This window comes from Plectropomus leopardus, chromosome 16 (genome assembly GCF_008729295.1).
Source record: "Plectropomus leopardus isolate mb chromosome 16, YSFRI_Pleo_2.0, whole genome shotgun sequence".
NCBI lineage: Eukaryota > Metazoa > Chordata > Actinopteri > Perciformes > Serranidae > Plectropomus > Plectropomus leopardus.
The window spans coordinates 968235-991414 of record NC_056478.1 but is presented as its reverse complement, the minus strand read 5'-3'; the positions used below and the strand labels follow the sequence as shown (position 1 = coordinate 991414).

The window sequence follows — 23180 nt, the reverse complement described above, 5'->3', positions numbered from 1 at the left end:
TTTCAAACCTGGATCAGCGTCACTTTTCTTGTGCTCTCATTTGAGCTAACTGATTTGATTTTCTTAGGAAAGAAATGAAAGAAATGATTAGATTCTTTTTAAACTCAAGCTAGGGAAACATGTCTGGAAAATTCAATTTATTAATATAATACCTCTATATTTATAATTATTCTGCAGAATTATTATATTTTTAATCACTTTTTCAGGCTGTTTTGTTTTTATACTTTCCCTTTTTTTGTTTCATTTGCTAATATTCAGATAATTATAGTTTTTTTTCGTGCTAATCATTGGGTCATTTCTGAAGTTGCTCATTGGCTTTTTTATGTTGTGAAAGAAATCAAACATCAAGCAAAGAGTTAAACAGTCAATCAGCTGATTGATCTGATTGGTGATGTCCATAAACATCACTGAGCTTCAGTCATGTGACCTACAGTAGTACAGCAGAGACTCTGACCCAATCAGGCTCCATTCTGCTCTCTGATTGGCTCTGCTGTCTCTGTGTGTAGGAAGGCCACGTCCCTCCCTGAATATTTAATAACCCTGGCAGACACAGCTGAGGGAGAAATGAATCATTCATGACTGACCTGAAATCTGACAAAAACACCACGAGAGCAGAGAGCGCCCTCAGATACTGCTGATGTCACAGTGATGTCACAGTCAATTATTTATATGTTCATGCAGCAAAGGGGGGGGGGGGGGGGGGGGGGGTGAAGCGGCGACAGACAGACGTTGGGGGCGGAGGTTGAGACACGACGGCAGCGAGCGGCGGGCGGAGGGGCGGAGTCAGGCGCACAGACTGAAACTCTGTTGAGATTCTTTTATTGAGTTTGTGTTGAGCTGCTAACATGTTTCATCATTACAAAGATCCTTTAATGTAATTCGTGTTCAGGTGTGCCCCCCCTCACCTGACCACCTGACCTCTGAGGTCACAGGTCAGGGGGCGGAGTCGGGGGGGCAGCAGGAAAGATCATCACTGACACAAAATCAAAGATTATTTTTCTCCTACAACAACAACAACAACAACAACGATGATGATGTGCAACAAAAGTTTAAAATTAATCGATACAGTGTTTTTTCATCAGAGTGAGACCTCCCCGCTAAAGCTCAACAGGAAGTTATTTAACAAAGAAGAAGAAGAAGAAGAGGTGGTGATTGGTCCCACAGAGCCAATCAGACTAAAGGTCAAAGGTCAAACACAGCAGCCGTCAGCAGGGGGGGGTTAAAACCAGGGGGGCAGGGCTTCCCAGCAGGTAAAATCCAACAAAAATAAAAGCAGCAGGAAGCTCAGACTCACCCCGCCACAATAAAAAATCAAGTAAAATCTAAACGGTCAGTCTGCGCCCTGATTGGTTCGTTAATGGGGGGAGGGGGGCGGAGCCTCAGGGGTCCATCTCCAGGCCGTCCAGGGTCAGCTGACTGCGGTGGGGCGAGTTCGGACTGGGGGGGCTGCTGGGGTTCGAGCTGTTGGAGGGGGTCGAGTGTTTGGTCGAGTCCGAGTCCGGTCCGGCTGGGGCGAGAGAGAGACACGCGGTTAGAGAGAGAGAGAGAGAGAGAGAGAGAGAGAGAGAGAGAGAGAGAGAGAGAGAGAGAGAGAGAGAGAGAGAGAGAGAGAGAGAGAGAGAGAGAGAGAGAGAGAGAGAGAGAGAGTTAGAGACAGAGAGAGACAGTTAGAGACAGAGAGAGACAGTTAGAGACAGAGAGAGATGGGTAGAGGGAGACAAGTAGAGACGGTTAGAAAGAGAGACGGTTATAGAGAGCAAGAAATACTTAAAGAAAGCCAGGTAGAGAGAGACACGGTTAGAGAGAGAGACATGGTGACTCTCTCTGTGTGTGTGTGTGTGTGTGTGTGTGTGTGTGTGTGTGTGTGTGTGTGTGCGTGCGTGTGTGTGTGTGTGTGCGTGTGTAACCTCTCGGTCCAGGTCCTGGTCCGGTTCAGAGATGCTGCGAGATGAAGCTCCTCCCCCAAAATCTGAACAAGTAACAACACAGATATCAGATGACATCACAACACACTACAAACTACACAGTGTAAACTACACACTACAAACTACACAGTGTAAACTACACACTACAAATACACAGTGTAAACTACACACTACAAACTACACAGTGTAAACTACACACTACAAACTACACAGTGTAAACTACACACTACAAACTACACAGTGTAAACTACACACTACAAACTACACAGTGTAAACTACACACTACAAACTACATGGCAATTGTTACACGCTACATACTACACAGTATTTAACTACACAGTATTACTACACACTACTTTTTTTCGTTTTTTCTACGTTTTCTACACACGAAATGGTTTTTGCTATGCATTTCATACTACAAAGTCTTTACTACACACTACATACTAAACAGTATTTACTACACGCTACAAACTACATGGTATGCATTTATTACATGAAACATACTACATGGTATTTACTACACAGTATGTACTACACACTACAAACTACACACTATTTGCTACAGACTACACACTGCACAGTGTTTACTACATACTACATGGCATTTACTACATGCTACATACTACACTGCCCTTACTAAACAGTATGTACTACACAGTATTTACTACAAAATACATTCTACACAGTATTTATTACACACTATGTACTACACAGTATTAACTAACACACTATAAACTACACAATAATAAAAACATGCATGTACTACACATTATTTACTGCACAACATTTACAATATAAAGTGTACTCTACACAGTTAAACTTTAACTTTGTTTTGTGTCTTTCAGCTGTGGGGGTGTGTGTGGGTGTGTGTGTGTGTGTGTGTGTGTGTGTGTGTGTGTGTGTGTGTGTGTGTGTGTGTGTGTGTGTGTGTGTGTGTGTGTGTACCTGAGGCTGTGCGTGTGATGTGTGTCTTGCTCCTCTGTTGCCGGGAGATACTGGAGAGTGGGCGGGGCTTATCTTTAACTGAGTCATCCTGAGAAGAAGGCATAACACTCTGCGCACACACACACACACACACACACAGACACACAGGATGTTTACAAGATGTAAAGACAGGAACGCTTAAAGATGTAAAGACTGCAGGTGTGAACGCTTAAGATGTAAAGACTGCAGGTTGCAAAGTGTGAAAGACTTAAATGAAAGATGTAAAGACTGCAGGTGTGAATGCTTAAAGATGTAAAGACTGCAGGTGTGAATGCTTAAAGATGTAAAGACTGCAGGTGTGATTGCTTAAAGATGTAAAGACTGCAGGTGTGAACGCTTAAAGATGTAAAGACTGCAGGTGTGAATGCTTAAAGATGTAAAGACTGCAGGTGTGAATGCTTAAAGATGTAAAGACTGCAGATGTGAATGCTTAAAGATGTAAAGACTGCAGGTGTGATGCTTAAAGATGTAAAGACTGCAGGTGTGATTGCTTAAAGATGTAAAGACTGCAGGTGTGAATGCTTGCAGGTGTCAGGGCTCCCACACATTATCATGGACAAAATTTTAAAACTTTTCCTTGACTTTTTAAGGACCCCATCTTTTTTTCCTTATCTCGCTTATTTTTCAAACATGTAAGATTCAGACTGTCCAAACATAATTTCGACATCCTACATGATTTGTTCAGTTTCTGTCTTTTACAAATTGTGTCTTTTTGGTGTTTTTTTTAAAGACTTTTCTTTTCTATGAAAACTGCAAAGAGTAAAAAAAAGAGAAACAAAAAACACCAAAAACTTTGCAAGTAAACATGCCTTTCAAACCTGTTTTCTTTAACTGTTATGTTACATTTATGTCATTATTTTATTTATTACAGACAACACAATTCCAGGATTTTCCTGGCCTGGAAAATACGCCTGTGAAATGGCCTGGACTTCCATGACCGTGAGAACCCTGAGGTGTGAACGCAGCATCGACCTGGAGAACCAAACACTGCAAACCAGGCAGGAGAGGAGTGAGGGAGTGCGGAGGAGGAGAGGGAGGAGGAGTGGGGGAGATAGAGAGAAGCTGGCCTACCCTTCCCAGAGAGGAGGTGGAGGGAGAGGAGGAGGAGGAGGAAGGCTGCAGGAGGCTCTGCTGGGAGGAGGAGGAAGAGGAGGCGTCTTTCTGCAAGAAGGCGCCGGCCGACGCCGACGTCATGTGATAGACGTGCTCAAAGTTGGAGGGGGGAGAGATGAGGGTGTGGCGGGAAGAGGAGGAGGAGGGGGAGGGAGACGGGAGGGGGAGAGGGAGGTGAAGTCACACACCTGAACATCAGGGAGGAGGAGGGGTGAGGGAGGTGAGACAGGGGGAGGAGGAGGAGAGCAGAGAGGAGGAGTCAGTGTGATGAACAGAGCTGTTGGAGGGGAGAGGAGGTGAGGGAGGAGAACATGCCGGCAGGAGGTGCAGGAGGAAGTGCAGGAGGAGGAGCAGTGAGTTACCAGAGGGAGGTCCATCAGGACCTGCATGCCGTCTCCTGGTCCCATGTGAGCCACGTGGTTAAAATTGGTGGGATTCGAAATCATCTTCGATCGGAGCTCAGGATCCCTCAGCATCTCCCTGAGAGTACAAGGAGTACACATGAGTACACACAGAGTACACACTGAATACACAGGGTACACATGAGCATCAGTCACCTCCTCTGCTGAAGTCGCTCCTCCTCAGGAACCTTAAACAGGAACTTCCTCTTACTGCGAGTTCGAACCATCAACTTCCTGCTGTGGTCCGATGTCTCCGGGATGGTGAGGTCTCCCTCTGAGGACAGACAGGAGGAGACAGACAGGAGGAGACAGACAGGAGGAGACAGACAGGAGGAGACAGGTTAGCTTAAGGGTGGCAGGTGTGTTTAGTGTGTGTCCAGATTTGTTCAACATGTGTCCAGGTGTGCTCAGTGTGTATTCAGGTGTGTCCAGGTGTGCTCAGTGTGTATTCAGGTGTGTCCAGGTGTGCTCAGTGTGTATTCAGGTTGTTACCTGACGAGGTGTTGCTGAAGTAAATCAGACGAGGAAGTTCTGAACTCAGCAGGTTTAACGTCCCTTCAACATTCAGAGGTCTGATCTGAGGACACACAGAGATGTGATGTGATTGGCCGAATCTAAACTCTGACTGACTGTTGGCTGAGCCTTGATTGGCTGGCTTTCAGCAGTGCTGAGATGTGATTGGTTACCTTGCGGAGGGAGATGGTCTGGACCCACTCCATGGTGTGAATATCGAAGACGTCGAGGCCGTACTCGCTGTAGACCGTCAGGTGGGAGGAGTTAGAGCCTGGAGACACAGATTACCTGTCAGCGCTGAGTATTACCTTAATGATGTCATCAATGCTATCACCCGCTGAAACTGACCATCGTAATAACACACAAACAGGTACAACCGCCACGAGAACAGAGATCTCACCTGTATACCTGAGACACAACAGACCAACTAGCTGCACCTATCAGAGCTCACCTGTCAGAGCTCACCTATCAGAGCTCACCTGTCAGAGCTCACCTGTCAGAGCTCACCTGTCAGAGCTCACCTGTCAGAGCTCACCTGTCAGAGCTCACCTGTCTGAGCTCACCTGTCAGAGCTCACCTGTCAGAGCTCACCTGTCAGAGCTCACCTGTCTGAGCTCACCTGTCTGAACGTTTTATTTCCATACTAACACAGAGTCTGTTCAGATGTGAGTGACGTACTGCATGCGAGCGGCGTGGCGGGCCACATCAGCTCCTGGGTCCTGGACCGGCGTCCCTGTCCGTCCACGTAGATGCCGAGCTGACTGAAGCACAGCAGCAGCTCGGCGGAGCCCACCTCCAGGGCGTGCAAGGCGTCCAGAGGCTGCTGGGCCAGGAAGGCCAGTGACGGGTCGGCCGGGCTCACCAGGCTGATGGGGGACGACTCCCCCTGCAGGGCGAGCAGGGCGAAGCCCGACGGATACCCGACACACAGCCGCTCCCTGACCATCCCCAACCACTGCACCACGCCGGGCGCCTGCACCTCCCACAGCTTTTTGTAGTGAGGCTTCACTCGCATGATCTCGTAGCACAGAACCTGCAGGACCAGAACCACAGAGAGACAAGTTCTTTGTTCTTTACAGCATTCACACACAGTTCTAGGGACAAAATATGAAAACTTTTTCATGTGCACACCACATGCACACTTTTCGGATTTGTGAAAAACTGAAACCATTCTGGGAAGATAAACATTCAGTCCTGATTAATGTACTTGGATATAAGATTCCATTATCATGTACTGTTTAGTACTCGGGTCATATTTCCCAGTAATATTAAGGAAGGACCGATACTTAGATAAGATACTCCTTACAGCAGCTAGGAAAGCTGTAACGAGAAGCTGGTATAAACCTGAACCTCCCAAAAAGAAGCGATGGCTTGATGTCATACAGGACATATGGACTCTGCACTGACTTTAGAGCTCAGTTTGAGGGACGATCTGTAAACAGACGGCAGCAGTGGATACTACTGAGAGAAAGTATAAGTACAATGGCTCAAATGTTAACATTGTATGTCTAACAAAGCTACTGGAAATGTACTTCCTTTTTTAAAAAGTATTATTATCACTCCCCCACAAGCTCTGCTTTTTTTGTTCTCGTAGGGAAGCGGATGTTAACGGTATGATAACCATCAACTTTCATATCGCTGCTGACCCGGTTCGCTGTCGTTACCTGACGTTTGACGGCAGCCAGCAGGCAGGCGGGGCCTCCCGGGCGGAGCACGCCCGTGGTCAGAGCCTGGCACCCTTTGGTGTCCGCCAGCTTAATGTCGAAGGGGGACTCGGTTCCCTCCAGCGCCCCCCAGTGGTGGAGGTGAACGTGGCGGTTGCGACCGCAGAGCAGAGCGATGATCTTCTCTTTGGGAATCAAATCGATCTGATAAACCTTCTTACTCTCCACAGCTCGCACGATCACTGCAGAGAGAGGGAGAGGTTAGTCGTTTACGGAGCATCATAATGTAAAATAATTCAGGAACGGTTACAGTGTTTAATAACAGCGTGAATGTTCATCGTGCGACAGGTTCTGACTATAAATCATTTCTTTTGTTTCTTTAATGTTGCTGTTATTCTGAGTTTTCCTTTGGTCAATTTAGATACACAAAAATTAGCCTTCAGCCTGTTTCCTTTTTTGTTTACGGAATGAAAAAAATTGCGTGAATCAAACTGTTTGTATGATCCATGTAACCGACACAAAGTACTCATTCATTCCTTCATTTCTGAAGTCATTTTCAGCCCTAACTGTGACACGCAAAGATATGTGGTTAAAAACGACGCAGCGATCGATCGGATGTTTCTGTTTATTTCTAATTATTTTATTATTATTGATTATTGCAGATTCTACAGGGTGTCAGTGTTTTTGTCTGGTTGTTGTACTTCCAGAAAGCTCTCTTTCGACTCCATAGAAAGTTGTATTTTAATGCTGATTTTAGTGTGTGTTTGTATATGTCTCCTTTGTGTCTCTGTCTGCAGCTTTGTGTCCTCACTGCTGACCGTCTCGGTCAGGTCTCACTGAAAAAAAGAGATTCTTAATCTCAGTGAGAGCAACCTGATTAAAAAATAAAGTAATTTTATGTCCTGTGTTTAATATCGTCTTTGATAAATCTACCGTCTCAGAAACTAAACATATTCCTGCTGTGGACGGGGCCGCAGAAAGACAGATTACTAAAAAACACTTTAAAAAATCTATATCTCTTTGACTGAAAGCAGTATTTGAATATTTGCTCGTCTTTCTCTCTCTCACACTGATGATGAAGGTCAGAAACTTCTGTCTTCTCAAGTCTGACGGCTTTGAGAAAACACTTTCAGTTCCCCATCAGGTAAGGCTGACTGACAGCAAAGGAAAGACGTGGTTTCACATATTCTAAATACAGCCGACACTTCAACTGGTTGGCAGGCCTATTTTTAAGGAGCTAAAATTAAACTAACAGATGCAGAGTTGCTCAGCGCTGTTTGATTTTATGTACGTGACACGAGGATTTTCTACTCAGAATTATTGAAAATAAACATTCAAACAGCTGGATATCAGCTGTCTGTCTCTCTGTCTACCTGTCTGTCTGTCTATGTCTCTGTGTCTGTCTGTCTCACCATCTCTGGTGACCTCGACCACAAACAGTCCGTCTTCAGTTCCCAGGGCGATCCTCTCCCGATCTGCACAGAGAGAAAACGTCTTTAAAAACCATCAGTTTGATTCTATAATCACAATTCACACAACAAATATTATTGCACATAAGAATTACAGAGTATAAAGGATTCATCAGAGAAAACTATCAAAAATGCTCTTTACCTAAAAATAAACCTTCTTTGGAAGCAAATTATCCTCAAAAACTGCCCCTCCCCAAACACCCTCTTAACACTCCTCATATCCATAAATCCGGACCACACATTCTCTGAAATGACCACCTATACTCCTTATTGGCTATTGGCAATTTAAAAGGAAAAATTTTGGTGAATTTCTTTTATTTAAAAAAAAGGCTTCCTTTTTAAATAAAAAAAAACTTTCTTTTTTGGCAGTTTTTTTCTTTCAAAGATTTTTTTTCATTCAAAAAAAATGTTTTTTTGGTTTAAATCGTGTGTTTTTATGCAGGTTTGTGGAACAAATTTCATGACTTTTCCAGAACTCTAAGGGTAAATTTAGTTTTCCAAAACTTGCTGCTTTTTTGTTTGCAGGTTACTGTATGTACCTCAATGCCACCAAAAATGAGGGTTCTCCCTAAAAACCAGAATCAGACCTGCACTGAAACACAGAGTATCAGCACTCAGTCCTTCAGCAGCAGAAGTTGGTACTGACCGAGCACAGCGGCGGACAGCGTGCTCTTGATGATGGGCAGCGAGGCGTCGTAGGCCTCGTGCAGAACGTGGACCTGTCGGTTCTTCAGCAGGTTCTTGGCCAGGATGCTCTGCAGACCCTCCAGGATCCTGACCCACTTCCTTTTCTCCACTTCGGTCTCCGCCAGCACCAGCAAGGACACCGAGGACAGCTGCGAGATCAGCTGTGACGACGTCACCTGATCCAGACAAAAACAACACTTAGGGTCAGTACACCTGAAGGTCAAAGGTCAAACAGTGAGGGGTCAGGCGGGCTGTCCTACCCTGAAGATGCAGGGGACGTCCTTCCTGGTGGCGTGGATCACATCCGATGCCAAGACGGAGCTGACAGAAAACTCTTCCTCTCTGAGAATCACACCAGAAAATGTTTCCAATTCAGCATCAGACGACACAGAAGAAGAACTCAACATCAGAAGACCAAAATTTCCAAAAACACTGTTTACGCTGGTCTGCTACACCCCAAAAACCTTCAACACGAAACATACCTTCACAAGATGAACTGAACCTTTACAAGACCAACCAAACTTTCACAAGACTATCAAACCTTCCCAAGACTAACCAAACCTTTCTTAAGACTAACCAAACCTTCCTAAGACTACCTGAACCTTCTCAAGACTAACTGAACCTTCCCAAGACTAACCAAACCTTCCTAAGACTACCTGAACCTTCTCAAGACTAACTGAACCTTCCCAAGACTAACCAAACCTTCCCAAGACTAACCAAACCTTCCCAAGACTAACCAAACCTTCCTAAGACTACCTGAACCTTCCCAAGACTAACCAAACCTTCCCAAGACTAACCAAACCTTTCTTAAGACTAACCAAACCTTTCTTAAGACTAACCAAACCTTTCTTAAGACTAACCAAACCTTTACAAGACTAACTGAACATTTTCAAGACTACAAAACCTTTGCAAGTCCAACCAAACCTTTTCTAGACTAACCAGACCTTCTCAAGGCTACTAAACCTTCTCAAGACTACTTAACCTTCTCAAGATAAACTAAAACCTTCTATAGAATAACCAAACCTTCTCAAGACTAGACTACAACGCCTTCTCAAGATGAAGTGAACCTTTATAAGACCAACCAAACTTTCACAAGACTAACAAACCTTCTCAAGACTGAAAGAACCTTCTATAGACTACTGTGGGGCTGAACCTTCTCAACGATTTCCAAAAACTCAGTTTATTAAATTTTCTTCTCAAAAGCACTGCAACTTTTACAAATATCCCTGTTTTTCTGAAGCCTTCCCATAATGCCTCAGACAGACAGACAAGTGGACAGGTACCTGAGATCCAGCACCAGACTGGCCACCACCCCGGGCTGGGTGGACTTCCCCTCTGGGATGTCGTAGAGAAACAGTTTACAGTCGGAGACCACGGCGTACGCTCGCTGCCAGCCCTTCTTCACCCCGCTGGGCTTCGGGATCTGACGCAGAGACACCACCACGTGAGAACTGCAGTAGAACTACTGCATCAGTACTGCGTCAGTACTGCATCAGTGCTGCTTCACTCACCCTGACGTAGCCCTTGTAGGCGGTGCCAATTCCTCTCTGGACGTCGATGCCCTGCGGCCTCTTCGCCTGCTCTGCTGGGATTGGACAGACCAGGGGGGCGTGGTCTTTGCAGGACACGTGGCAGATGAAGGAACACACTGAAGACAGAGGGACAGAATCAGGAACCTTCACTTTACAGGGGACAATGTCAGATCAGTGTAAAGGACACCGAGACACTGAGGACTGCTGACCTGTCCCCTGACAAATACCAGGGTCAGTAATCTTGTTTCCTCTACACTGACCACTACCCTGACCAGAAGACACCGTCCTGATGATGTGTCCCCAACATCATGTTTCTGTCTCTGCATCAGCCTGGACTTTTCAAACACCGTCCCCACATCACAGTCCAACCCCCAATCAGTGTGTATCAGTGTGTGTTGTTGTGTACCTTCGCAGGCGTATCCCTGGCGGATGAGTCCGACCATCAGCGAGGTGCAGTGGGTGCACTGGGTGGGACTGGAGAAGGTCTTGATGCTCAGCTGGTGAGCTTTGGGCTGTGAACAAACACACACACACACACATACACACACACATACACACACAATGGTTTAACATGAAACTGTCATAACTGTAACGTTAGCCGGAGGCGGCGGCGTACCTTTGGTGTGGTCAGGGCGGAGCTCTGGTAGGGGGGAGAGGGGCTTGCTGGGACTGATGCCGCTTTAACTTCCTGTGGAAACAAAGAGGACCAGACTCAGGACAAAGGTCAAAGGTCACAGTGAAGTCAACAGTGGACTGACTCAGGGTTTGTGACTGACCTCGTGCTCAGAGGTGGTGGAAGGCGAGGGGGGTGTGGTCTCCGATTTCTGGGGGGTGGAGTCTATGTCTGCAGTCTGCAGGTCAAAGAGAGGAAACGTTCAGAGAGACATCAACATGTCTAAGTGCTGTGGACACCATGGACACCGTAGACACTGTGGACACCGTGGACACAACACAATGGGACTGACTGATCTGAGGACAGCTGATTGATCTAAAAACAGCTGACTGATCTGAGGACAGCTGATTGATCTAAGAACAGCTGACTGATCTGAGAACAGCCGATTGTTCGGAGAACAGCTGACTGATCTGAGAACAGCTGATTGATCTGAGGACTGCTGACTGATCTGAGAACAGCCGACTGATTTGAGAACAGCTGACTGATCTGAGAACAGCTGACTGATCTGAGAAAAGCTGGGCAAAAATCAGGCAGAATGAGAGGTAACGCTGAGTGATGTCATCATGTGTTCACTGAGTGATGAAGAGGAGGCGGAGTCTCGCTCAGATCACCTCCTGCAGTATCAGCTCTCCAGCGCCCCCCTGTGGAGGCTTCTGACTGTCTTGTCACAGACCATAGTATCCCATCTAGTCACCATGGTTACACTGTTCTGAGCGAAATGAGGGAGGACCTCAGTGATGTAACGTTCACTCTGTGATGTCACAGGTTGATGAAGGAAACCTGAAGCGCTCACATGCCGACACAACACAGTGCATACGTACACAATATATAGTGTTTAAGTACGCACTATACAGTGTAGACTCATACACTATCTAGAGTGTACTTATACACCACATGTTCTGACAGCAGTGACAAACAGTGCGTTTATAGATACACCAATAAAATTATTAATAATCTACAAGAGAAGCAGTGAACAACAAAATCACAGCGAACGTCCAAACAACAACTTTACTGAAATATGAGCTTGAGGTGAAAAATATTTTTATATTTACAGGGTTGTTTTGTTTGAAAATTTGGACAATTTCTAAAGAAAACATTTTTGTTTTTTTCCTTTAAAAGTTTTGGGCATTTTTTAAAGAACAATGTTGGTGATTTGTTTTATTTCAAAGTTCTGGGTGTTTTCTAAAGAAGAAAAAAGGCTTTTTTTTCTATAAACATTTTTGGTGATTTTTCTGAATTACTTTTTTAAGCGGAAATACCATCTTTACATTAAAAATTTTGGGGCAATTCTTTTGTAAAAATGTTTTGGTGATTTTTTTTTCAATTTAGACGATTTTTCTTTCACAAATGATCGTTTTTTGATTCAAAATTTTTGGCTATATTTAAAGAAACAAAACTGTTTTTTTTTTTTATTGAACGCATCATGTGTTATTACACAGGATTGTGAAACAAAAATCCATGACTTTTCCAAAACTTTCAGGGTAAATTTAGAAAGCCTGGAAATTGCTATTTGCAAATTCCATGATTTTCCAGGTTTTTCATGACCGTATGAACCTTGTATTTACAGGTGCGAGAGATGCTGAAACACACGTGTCACTGCCGGCTGGTTTCACTGATTCATCAACAAACACTTTGAATGATGTGAAATCGGGTTGAGCTACTGTTAATGCTCCCTGTACTCCCAAATACTGCAGTATCTCTGTAGTAATACTGCAGTACTGCAGTACAGTAGCACCACAGTAGTACCACAGAGGTAGAACTACTGCAGAAGAGTCATAAAGTTTAGTTAATCGTCCTAAAATCGAAGCCAATGAGGCTCAGACTGCAAGGAGGCGGGGCTTGTGTGTGTGTGGGCGGAGCCAATCACATCAGTGGTGAGGTCATTGAAGTTAAAGTAAAGTCGCTGAGCTCTACGTCACCTACAACTACAGCCCGGTGTTAGCGCGAAGCTAGCAGCTACGTCTGAGGTTAGGTCTGACGGCTCCGCACCGGAGGATTGTGGGTGAGGGTGCGGTAAGCAGGGGATTGTGGGTACACCTGGCGGCTGAACTTACGTCTTCCCAGAGAGCGAGCAGCGAGGAGGCGGAGCAAACCGACGCCTCCATGGTGCAGAGAGAAACAAACAACAACACCTGAGTGACATCGTCAACATCGTGTGACATCATCATCATGTGACCTGCTGCCTGCTGAGTTCTGCACTGTGATTGGTTGATCACGGACCAATTACAAGACACTGTTCATCTAAAGCAGAGCATGTGGTGAAGTTACATCATCATCATCTTCATGAAGGTTTTTTTTACAGACAGACAGACAGACAGACAGACAGGTGGGACAGAGAGACAGACAGGTGACTCACTCTGAAGGTGAGGTCAGGCGCCAGAGGAGACGTGTTGAAATATTCAAAGATGGAGTCCTGGAAGTCTGGAAGCTTCAGACCTGCAGAGACACAAAAGGTTAGAGGCGTCCTCCTGTCTGTCCCACACCACAAACTCACGGCGCCAGACGAGGATGTGGACGAGAGGACACTGATACTGTGACTGAACCGACTTGCAAAGAGAAGAAACCACGTGAGGTTCTAGAGTAGCGTTTCCCAAAGCTGTCCTCGAGTGTCCTGCATGTTTGACATCTGTCCCCGCTCCAACGATGATGATTGAAATCATCAACTCCTTATCAAGCAGCTTCAGGAGTTCATAACATCAAAAAAAGAGGGAAAATGGAAATGTCCTAAATTATGAGATATGTCCCAAAAAGTCCTAAAATTCTAGAAACATTGTGAAAGAATTGTCCTAAAATATTAGAAATGTCCTACAAATCCTAGAAAAATACTAAATGTGAAGTTCATTTAATTGAGCTGTTGTAGTTGGGACAGATGTGAAACATGGAGGACACTCTAGGACAGGTATCATTATTATTATTATTATAATATATTATTATGTGCCACTCATCATATTAACACATCAGGAGAGATTCACCTGAGGGGACAGGGACAGGTGGACTGAACTCTGAGGGACTCACCTTTATCAGAGCGGGAGCGACTGTCCTCCATCTCCCTCTTCAGACTCTTCATCTGCTCCCCCATCTCTCGACTCCTCTCCTCAGACTCCTTCAGCTTACTGCAGACAGACAGAGAGACAGACAGGTGAGGCAGAGAGAGAGACAGGTGAGACAGAGAGACAAACAGGTGAGCAGGTGTGTGACCTCTGACCTCTCCAGGCTGATGTTGGCGGCCTTGACTCTGCGCAGCTCGTCGTGAACCAGCTGTTTGGCTCTGATCTCAGCGTCCAGCGCCGACTGCAGCTCTAGACGCGCTGACATGTCCAACTTCTGACTGCGCCGCACCTTCCACAGGGGGTCCTGAGGGGGAGAGGGGACGGCTGGTCAAAATCAGAGCTCCACCTGCAGCAGATACCACCCGCTCCACCCGCAGCAGAGCTGGACCCGCAGCAGAGCTGGACCCGCAGCAGAGCTCCGCCTGCAGCAGAGCTCCACCCGCAACAGAGCTCCACCCGCAGCAGAGCTGGACCCGCAGCAGAGCTCCACCCGCAGCAGAGCTGGACCCGCAGCAGAGCTCCACCCGCAGCAGATACCACCCGCTCCACCCGCAGCAGAGCTCCACCTGCAGCAGAGCTCCACCCGCAACAGAGCTGGACCCGCAGCAGAGCTCCACCCGCAGCAGAGCTGGACCCGCAGCAGAGCTCCACCCGCAGCAGATACCACCCGCTCCACCCGCAGCAGAGCTCCACCTGCAGCAGAGCTCCACCCGCAACAGAGCTGGACCCGCAGCAGAGCTCCACCCGCAGCAGAGCTGGACCCGCAGCAGAGCTCCACCCGCAGCAGATACCACCCGCTCCACCCGGCAACATCACCAATCATTAATGTGCTTCCAGGCAACGAGTGTGTAACCATAGCAACTAGGGATGTCCTGGTCGAATCCAAAGTATCAATTTCAGCCTGATCAAAACATGTTTTTGGGAACTGCTGGGAATCGGTTACTTTGATCCTTTGTTTACATCACACAGGCGTGGTAAACAAACGTGATTCAGGTCATATTGAAATAAGTAGAAACTGATTTTTTTTTTCCATGTTCAGCTGAAGCTGCTGCACCAAGGAGTGAAATTTCTGTTGTTTTCATTTGGCAAATTAGTTCTACTATAATTCTATTAAAAAAAAGCTTATCTGTGAGAGATTTTTATTTGTTGTGACTGGGAATGTTGAAGTTCAGCTAAAACAGTTTGATTATAAGACTCATTTATAGCGTTCACTGAATGGATCTATGAGCAGTTTTTATTGACACATTTTACTTTGTTTACTTTTTATTGGAATAAAGTGTTGCACTAAGTGGAATTGTGAAAATATTTTTCTTTGATATTTTAAGAAATGCTTCACTAAGTGGAATTGTGAATTTTTTTTTTACTTTGTGGTTTTACATTAAAAATGCTACACTAAGTGGAAATGTGATAGGAGCCATATAAAAATATTTGTACTGTTATTTTGCAAAAATTAAAAGAAAATCCTGAAGGAAGTGTTTGAACACAGACATTTTTCTTGCATTGCCTGGCACAGCTGTTAAACACTGGATTGATGTGAATAACTTTAAAGTATCTAAAGTGTGCAGCTGGATTATCCAGGTAAACACAAGGGTCGGATCTGGACTCAGTATCAGCAGATAATCAATATCAGATGACTCGGACCGGGGCAAAAGAACTTGATCAGGACATCCCATAGTACCACCACAGTAACCACTGCCTACAAGAAGTGATTGATCCAATCATTGCTATTATTGATATATTATCATTAATTGATTAAATGAATCAGCTTCTGATCGACACTTCCTGTCTGATGAGGCCACAGGTGGACCACAGCGCTCTCAGGTGTCTGGAAGCACCTGAACTTTCCCCTGATTGGTGGTAACAGATAGAGCGGTCAGCCAATCAGAGCAGCCCACGCACACAGCGCCATTTGACCCTGACACCTGACCCCATGTGACCTCCCGATCGATGATGTCACTGAGTTGGTTGATGGGTGATATGACATCATCACACAACATCATCATGTGACACTAACCCTACCTTGGACTGGAAAACCTGGTCTCAGAGCTCCACCCAGTTCAGACCCCTCAAGGACAACCGGGACCCCCTAAAATCTGCTGGGACCCCCAAAAGAAGATCTTGTTTTGTTTGGGGGCCACTTTTACAAAATAACGGGAGACCAGGGGCCAGTGACAGCAGCCCCACACGTTTCTAGGATTTTAGGACATTTCTACAATTCAAGGACATTTCTCTGATTTTAGGACATTTGCAGGATTTTGGGACATTTCTAGGATTTTAAGAGGTTTCTAGGATTTTAGAACTTTTTTTAAATTTTAGTATGTCTTTAGGATTTTAGTACATTTCTAGGATTTTAGGACATTAGTGTCTTATCTAGGACCTCTGTCGGGGGTTTGGGGGATCCTCCACTGGCTCTTTTTTTTAAACAACAAGCTCTGTTTTGATGCTGTTTTATTCACTCTGACACCTTATGGAGATTAAAAGTACAAAAACATTTCACAGTGTCCATCACTTTATTTTTATTGTAGGGGGGGCCTCCATCCTATCAGGGGCCAAATTTGGCCCACAGGCCTTAAGTTGAGTATCACTGCCTTAAGGACTCCTGGGACCCCCTCAAGAGCTACTGCATACCCCTTAAGGACAACTGGGACCCAAACTAAAGGTACATGAAGGACTCCCATAATCCACTGTTCAGACCTTGCAGGACCACTGCAGTTCTCCAGGACCCCTGGAACTTCCTCAATGACTCTGAGGCCCCTGTATGACACTAACATCTTTCAAGGAGCCTTAAAGTCTTCACTGTTGTTTTCAGAAAACCGCAAGTTCTTCAAGCACCATGGAAATCCTTGAAACCCTTTATGACAGACACACTAGCCAATAGCCATGCATGCATTGTCGGCCCCGCCCATAGCAAGGTTGAGTGAATCCTGATTGGTTGGAAGCAGTGACTGACACACTCACCCTGCGGTCTCCACCAATAGGAGGCCAGGGCTTCTTAGGAGGCGTGGCCACTCCTGACTCAGGCTGAGACGCAGAGTGAAACAAATCAACAACAACTACTGACACAAGATGTACTACTGAATGACACAGGTAGTACTATTGACAGACACGGGAAGTACTACTGACACAGGAAGTACTACTGACAGACACAGGAGGACGGGTTCTGTGTGTGTGTTACCAGAGGTCGTGTTCCCAGACTCGAGCTGCGCAGAGTTTCCAGTTCCTCCGTCATCTTAGTGGCCAGAGCCTGAAGGTAACCACGAGCGTCCTTCTCATCACTGACCCTGAAACCATAGACACACACATTACACACACGTTACACACACGTTACACACACGTTACACACACATTACACACACATTACACACATGTAAGAGTAGTTTTAAGACTTCTTTTTAATAAATCTTATAGTTAGGGCTGGCTCAGACATGCTTTTTTCTTCGTTGCTCTGAGGGTCTACGGACAGAAGGATGTCTTATGCTGTAAAGCCCTCTGAGGTAAACTGTGATTTGTGATAATGGGCTTAATAGATCAAATTAAATTGAATGTTGCACACAGAGCGGCCCCTGCAGGTGGGACTCACCACTGGATGATTTCGGCAATCTGAGCCTCCCAGTGAGCGACACTCTCCTTCTTGGATGACAGATCCTGCAGCTCGTCCTCCAGCTGACGATTCTGAGCCGTCAGTTTGTCCACAAACGAACACAGCTGAGAGAAAAGCACTGTTACTGATACTGATCTGTCATACGGCAGTAATACAGTACTACAGGACTACAGGACTTAAGTAGTTCAGGACTTTGTCACCTTGTCAGTTTCAGCTGTCAGTTTGCGGTTTTCTTCTGTCAGCATGTTTTTCTCTCGTTCAGATTTCTCCTTCAGAGCAGCAACAGCTTCATCCATCTCTGTTTGTCTGCAGGGACAAGAACAAGACCAGGTTCAGGACTTGCCTGTCCCTCTTGTTGAACATGGTTCAGGACTCATCTGTCCCTCTTGTCTGACCTGGTTCTGGACTCACCTGTCCCTCTTGTTCTGGACTCACCTGTCCCTCTTGCTCTGGACTCACCTGTCCCTCTTGTTCTTGACTCTCATGTCACTGTTGTCTGACCTGGTTCTGGACTCACCTGTCCCTCTTGTTCTGGACTCATCAGTCCCTGTTTTCTGACCTGCTTCTGGACTCACCAGGCCCTCTTGTTGGACCTGGACTCACCTGTCCCTCTTGGCCTTGTCCAGCTTGTCTCGGAGCTGCAACAGCTCCTTGTTGGCGGTGAGCTGCGCCCCCTCGGACTCCTGCAGGTCTTTGCGGAGGTTCTTGATCTCGGAGGAGTGGGTGGAGTCTCTCCTCAGCAGCTCCTCCTCGTAGAACAGGACCTTCTTATCAAGCTCCGCCTTCAGGCGGGACAGCTCCTGCTGAGACTCCGCCCCCCCAGCTGCTGCTCCCCGACCCTGCTGAGACTAAGACCAGAACCACCACGCCCCCTTTAGGTTACTGAGGTTTATGATATCAGTGATGTTTCAGCAGATGAACTCAGTGAAAATTATTATTTTGAAGTCATTTCTACTTTTTCCTCTTTAACATGTTTTATTTTATTTACAGATTATCGGGTTGGTCGCCTTTTCCAGAGTAATCCAGTCTGAGAGGCCATGAAAAACCTGGAAAGATTTTGGAGTCTTTGAATTTTGTTTCAACATGCTTCCTAAAACCCTGGGCTCGCGTGTTTGGGAGGCATTGTTTCTTAGAAAATCGCCAAAAAGTTTAAAAGGAAAAAAAATGGCCACAATTGTTCTTTAAAAATCACAAAACTAAAAGAAAAAAGACAAAGATTAAAAAAGAAGATTTTTTTCTTTCAAAAATCACCAAAAAAAATTAAAATTAAAATTAAAATTAAAATTAAAGGGAAAAAAGCGACAAAAAATTTAAAAGAAAAAGACATTTTTTCTTCAAAAATCACCAAAATGTTTTGGAGAAAGAATCATTTGCCTAACTTTTTATTTTTAAAATCGACAAAAAGTTGTACAGAAATGCAGCATTGAAAAAGAACCCACAGGCGTTTTGATGGTTGTTTCAGAGAATGTATGTAGATTTAGATTATGTAAATTTACTTGTGTAAGTGTGTTTAGAGGGTATGTTTTCTTTAAAAATCGTCAAAAATGTTCAAAGAAAAAAAACGACATTTGATTTTAAAAGATCACAATTTTAGAAAATAAAATAAAATTAAAAAACAGAAGAGTGACAAATCAACAATCTTTCTTTAAAATACAACAATAAGTTTTAAATAAAAATATAATAAAAAATCTTACGAAAGAAAAAGCAGGACGGATCATACAAAAAAATAATACAAACTGATCAGAAAAACATTTCGGATCAGCGCCGGGCTCAGAGGGGACAACATGTCAAAGAGGGTCCTCACAGGTACAGGAACAGCTGTGTGTGTGTGTGTGTGTGTGTGTGTGTGTGTGTGTGTCAGTGACCTCTGACCTTCAGGCTCTGCAGCTCTGTCTCCAGCTGTTTGGAGTAAACCTCACTGTGCTCCCTCAGCTTCCTCTCCTTCGAAGCCTCCGCCTTCGCTTCGTCCAGCTGAGCCTCCAGCTGACAAACACAGAAGAGACTTTTATTCTGAAGGTCTGCCCTGCTTCCTGTATTTTTCAGCAGTTAAGTTACAAGATACAGTTATTTCTATTGTACTGATGATTGTATGATGTCCGATCATGTTTGATGCTTTTTATTTTGCATGTAAGACCCTGAATTTCATAACGAGAAAGTCTGAAGTGATTTGGGTCCCAGAGGCTTGAAACACGAGAACAGCCGTGTTCCTGCTGACATGTTAACATGTGCTGAAGTCCGTCGTCCTCTGGTGGTCAACAGAGGAACTACAGCTGCGAGTTATTATTTATTTAATCATTTTATAACAAAACAAATCTGACGTTAAAATGGATAATATTTTTTATTATAAATTAATTTATTATTGATTAATATTTATTTTAATTTATCAATTTTGATTATTATTATTATTATTCTGATGAATAATTATTTTTTTTTTATTTTTGATTTTCAGTGATTATTTTTTATTCCTTTTTAGACTTTTAATGTGTTTATTTTGGTGTTTCAGGCATTTTTACACTGAACACTCAAAATTATTCTTCATGAGCTTTCAACATAATCTCACAGTTTAAAGGACAACCTGTCTCACCTCCTCCTATCAAAGGACAGCCGGTCTCACCTCCTCTTATAAAGGGACAACCTGTCTCACCTCCTCCTATCAAAGGACAGCCAGTCTCACCTCCTCTTATAAAGGGACAACCTGTCTCACCTTCTCATAATATAGGACAACCTGTCTCACCTCCTTGCGGTTCTTCTCGGTCTTTCGGATGTCCTGCCTCATGGTGTCCATCTTCTGCAGCAGGGCGTCCATCTCCTCCTCTTTGTCCCTCAGCTGGCGGGACAGACGCTGTTTGGACGAGCGCAGGTCGGCCATCCTCTCGGACAGCTCGGAGAACTCCTGCAGCGCCACCTTCCTCTGAGAGTGCGCCTCCTTCAGCTCCTTCGTCTGACTCCTCAGACGCTCCAGGGAGTCGGCCAGCTGCTGCTCACACGGGGGGGACATATACTGGTCAGACTGGGGAGTGCATACTGGGGACATGACTCACACGCTCTGGGATCGGTTTAAATACCTTGTGGACGTCGTCCTTCTCCTGTCTCAGCGTCTTCACCTGTCTCTCCACCGTCTTCAGTTTGGAGGCGGAGCTCTCGTAGTCCTGTCGCAGTGTGACCGCCTCTTCCAGCTGGTGCTCCAGCCTATCAGAGTCTGCCGCAGCACAGGGGCGGGGCTTACTCACAGCCAATCAGAGACCACGATACTGCTGCTGGTACTCAAACCACTACTTCTGAAAGTACTGCTACTGCAACTGGTATTACATCTGCATCACTTTACTACAGTAAAATGACAGGGTTCATTTCTATCAAGACTTTTCAGGTTTTTAATGACCGTATGAACCCCGTCACAGAGAGAGGAGACACAGAGAGAGGAGACACAGAGAGAGGACGAGAGAGGGGACACAGAGAGGGGACACAGAGAGAGGAGGGACACAGAGAGATGACACAGAGAGGACACAGAGAGGGAGACACAGAGAGAGATGACACAGAGAGAGGGGACACAGAGAGAGGAGAAACAGAGAGAGGAGACACAGAGAGAGATGACACAGAGAGAGAGAGAGGAGACACAGAGAGAGAGGACACAGAGAGAGGAGACACAGAGAGAGGAGAAACAGAGAGAGGAGACACAGAGAGAGATGACACAGAGAGAGAGAGAGGAGACACAGAGAGAGGACACAGAGAGAGATGACACAGAGAGAGAGAGAGGAGACACAGAGAGAGGACACAGAGAGAGGAGACACAGAGAGAGGAGACAGAGAGAGGAGACAGAGAGAGGAGACACAGAGAGAGGACACAGAGAGAGGAGACACAGAGAGAGGAGACACAGAGAGAGGAGACACAGAGAGAGAGAGACAGAGAGAGGAGACACAGAGAGAGGAGACACAGAGAGAGAGAGGAGACACAGAGAGAGAGGAGACACAGAGAGAGAGACACAGAGAGAGGAGACACAGAGAGAGGAGACAGAGAGAGAGAGAGAGAGGACACAGAGAGAGGAGACACAGAGAGAGGAGACACAGAGAGAGGAGACACAGAGAGAGAGAGGAGACACAGAGAGAGGAGACACAGAGAGAGAGACACAGAGAGAGGACACAGAGAGGAGACACAGAGAGAGGAGACACAGAGAGAGGAGACACAGAGAGAGGAGACACAGAGAGAGGGGACACAGAGAGAGAGGGACACAGAGAGAGATGACACAGAGAGAGAGAGAGGAGACACAGAGAGAGGACACAGAGAGAGGAGACACAGAGAGAGGAGACAGAGAGAGGAGACACAGAGAGAGGGGACACAGAGAGAGGAGACACAGAGAGAGATGACACAGAGAGAGAGAGAGGAGACACAGAGAGAGGACACAGAGAGAGGAGACACAGAGAGAGGAGACAGAGAGAGGAGACACAGAGAGAGGAGACACAGAGAGAGGACACAGAGAGAGGAGACACAGAGAGAGGAGACAGAGAGAGGACACAGAGAGAGGAGACAGAGAGAGGAGACACAGAGAGAGGAGACACAGAGAGAGAGAGGAGACACAGAGAGAGGGACAGAGAGAGGAGACACAGAGAGAGGAGACAGAGAGAGGAGACAGAGAGAGGAGACACAGAGAGAGAGAGAGAGGAGACACAGAGAGAGGACACAGAGAGAGGAGACACAGAGAGAGGAGAGAGAGGAGACACAGAGAGAGAGAGAGGAGACACAGAGAGAGGACACAGAGAGAGGAGACACAGAGAGGACACAGAGAGAGGGACACAGAGAGAGGAGACACAGAGAGAGGAGACACAGAGAGAGGACACACAGGACACTGACCTGCCAGCTTCTTCTTGAGACGCTCGATCTCTTCGTTCAGCTTCTTGATCTCTTTGTCTCGACTCAGAGTTCCTCCTCGAGGAGCTGCCAACGCCTGAGTCGACTCTACACACAGAGTACTGCGTTAGTACTAACAAAGTACAGCACCAGTATTACATCTGTGCTGCATTAATACTGCGTCAGTACTACACACAGAGTACTGCATCAATACTAACAAAGTACAGCATCAGTACAGCATCAATACTGCTTCAGTACTAACAAAGTGCAGCACCAGTATTGCTTCAGTACTGCATCAATATGGCATAAGTACTGCATCAATCAATACCAATAAGGTAGAGCATCAGTATTACTTAAAATCTAACTATTTTAAAGTATTTCAAAGTATTTCACAGCATGTTGAAGTAACTGAGTGTGTCTCACCCTGCAGTTGCGGTTCAGCTCCTGTTTCTCCTGCTCCAGGCGGCGGATCCTCCTCTCGAAGGCCTCCACCTCCTGCCCCCCTCCTCCTCCTCCTCCCTCCTGCCCCTCCCCCTCCTGGCGGACTCCGAGCAGCTCCGGTCGGCTCAGCGAGCCGCGGTCGGAGAAGCAGCTGTCGGTGGTGTAGGTGAAGCCGACGAAGGGGAGGTGCTGCCCAGTGAACCCAGTGTGAGACATCGGAGGGCTGATGTCCTGCATGAGAGACGGACTGGTCAGACTGGACGCAGGGACAGAGGACATTAACCC

General features: G+C 45.9%; 1 protein-coding gene across 1 annotated transcript in view; it reads right to left on the bottom strand.

The window, feature by feature from the left end:
* Nucleotides 1-1358: 1358 nt before the first annotated feature.
* cdc42bpb (CDC42 binding protein kinase beta (DMPK-like)) overlaps nucleotides 1359-23180 on the bottom strand; it is a 36130-nt gene continuing 14308 nt past the window's right edge. The window contains 33 exon segments of the mRNA XM_042503134.1: nucleotides 1359-1502; nucleotides 1908-1969; nucleotides 2871-2979; nucleotides 3981-4183; nucleotides 4186-4210; nucleotides 4385-4502; nucleotides 4580-4697; nucleotides 4916-5000; nucleotides 5110-5207; nucleotides 5615-5969; nucleotides 6601-6842; nucleotides 8013-8075; nucleotides 8716-8932; nucleotides 9017-9098; nucleotides 10040-10179; nucleotides 10268-10404; nucleotides 10695-10800; nucleotides 10905-10976; nucleotides 11065-11139; nucleotides 13016-13060; nucleotides 13318-13397; nucleotides 13977-14074; nucleotides 14167-14315; nucleotides 16970-17032; nucleotides 17187-17292; nucleotides 17592-17716; nucleotides 17813-17918; nucleotides 18216-18460; nucleotides 19485-19595; nucleotides 20347-20589; nucleotides 20678-20811; nucleotides 22458-22560; nucleotides 22878-23126. Of these exon segments, the coding sequence (XP_042359068.1) occupies nucleotides 1380-1502; nucleotides 1908-1969; nucleotides 2871-2979; nucleotides 3981-4183; nucleotides 4186-4210; nucleotides 4385-4502; nucleotides 4580-4697; nucleotides 4916-5000; nucleotides 5110-5207; nucleotides 5615-5969; nucleotides 6601-6842; nucleotides 8013-8075; nucleotides 8716-8932; nucleotides 9017-9098; nucleotides 10040-10179; nucleotides 10268-10404; nucleotides 10695-10800; nucleotides 10905-10976; nucleotides 11065-11139; nucleotides 13016-13060; nucleotides 13318-13397; nucleotides 13977-14074; nucleotides 14167-14315; nucleotides 16970-17032; nucleotides 17187-17292; nucleotides 17592-17716; nucleotides 17813-17918; nucleotides 18216-18460; nucleotides 19485-19595; nucleotides 20347-20589; nucleotides 20678-20811; nucleotides 22458-22560; nucleotides 22878-23126 (4287 nt within the window). The 3' untranslated portion in view covers nucleotides 1359-1379.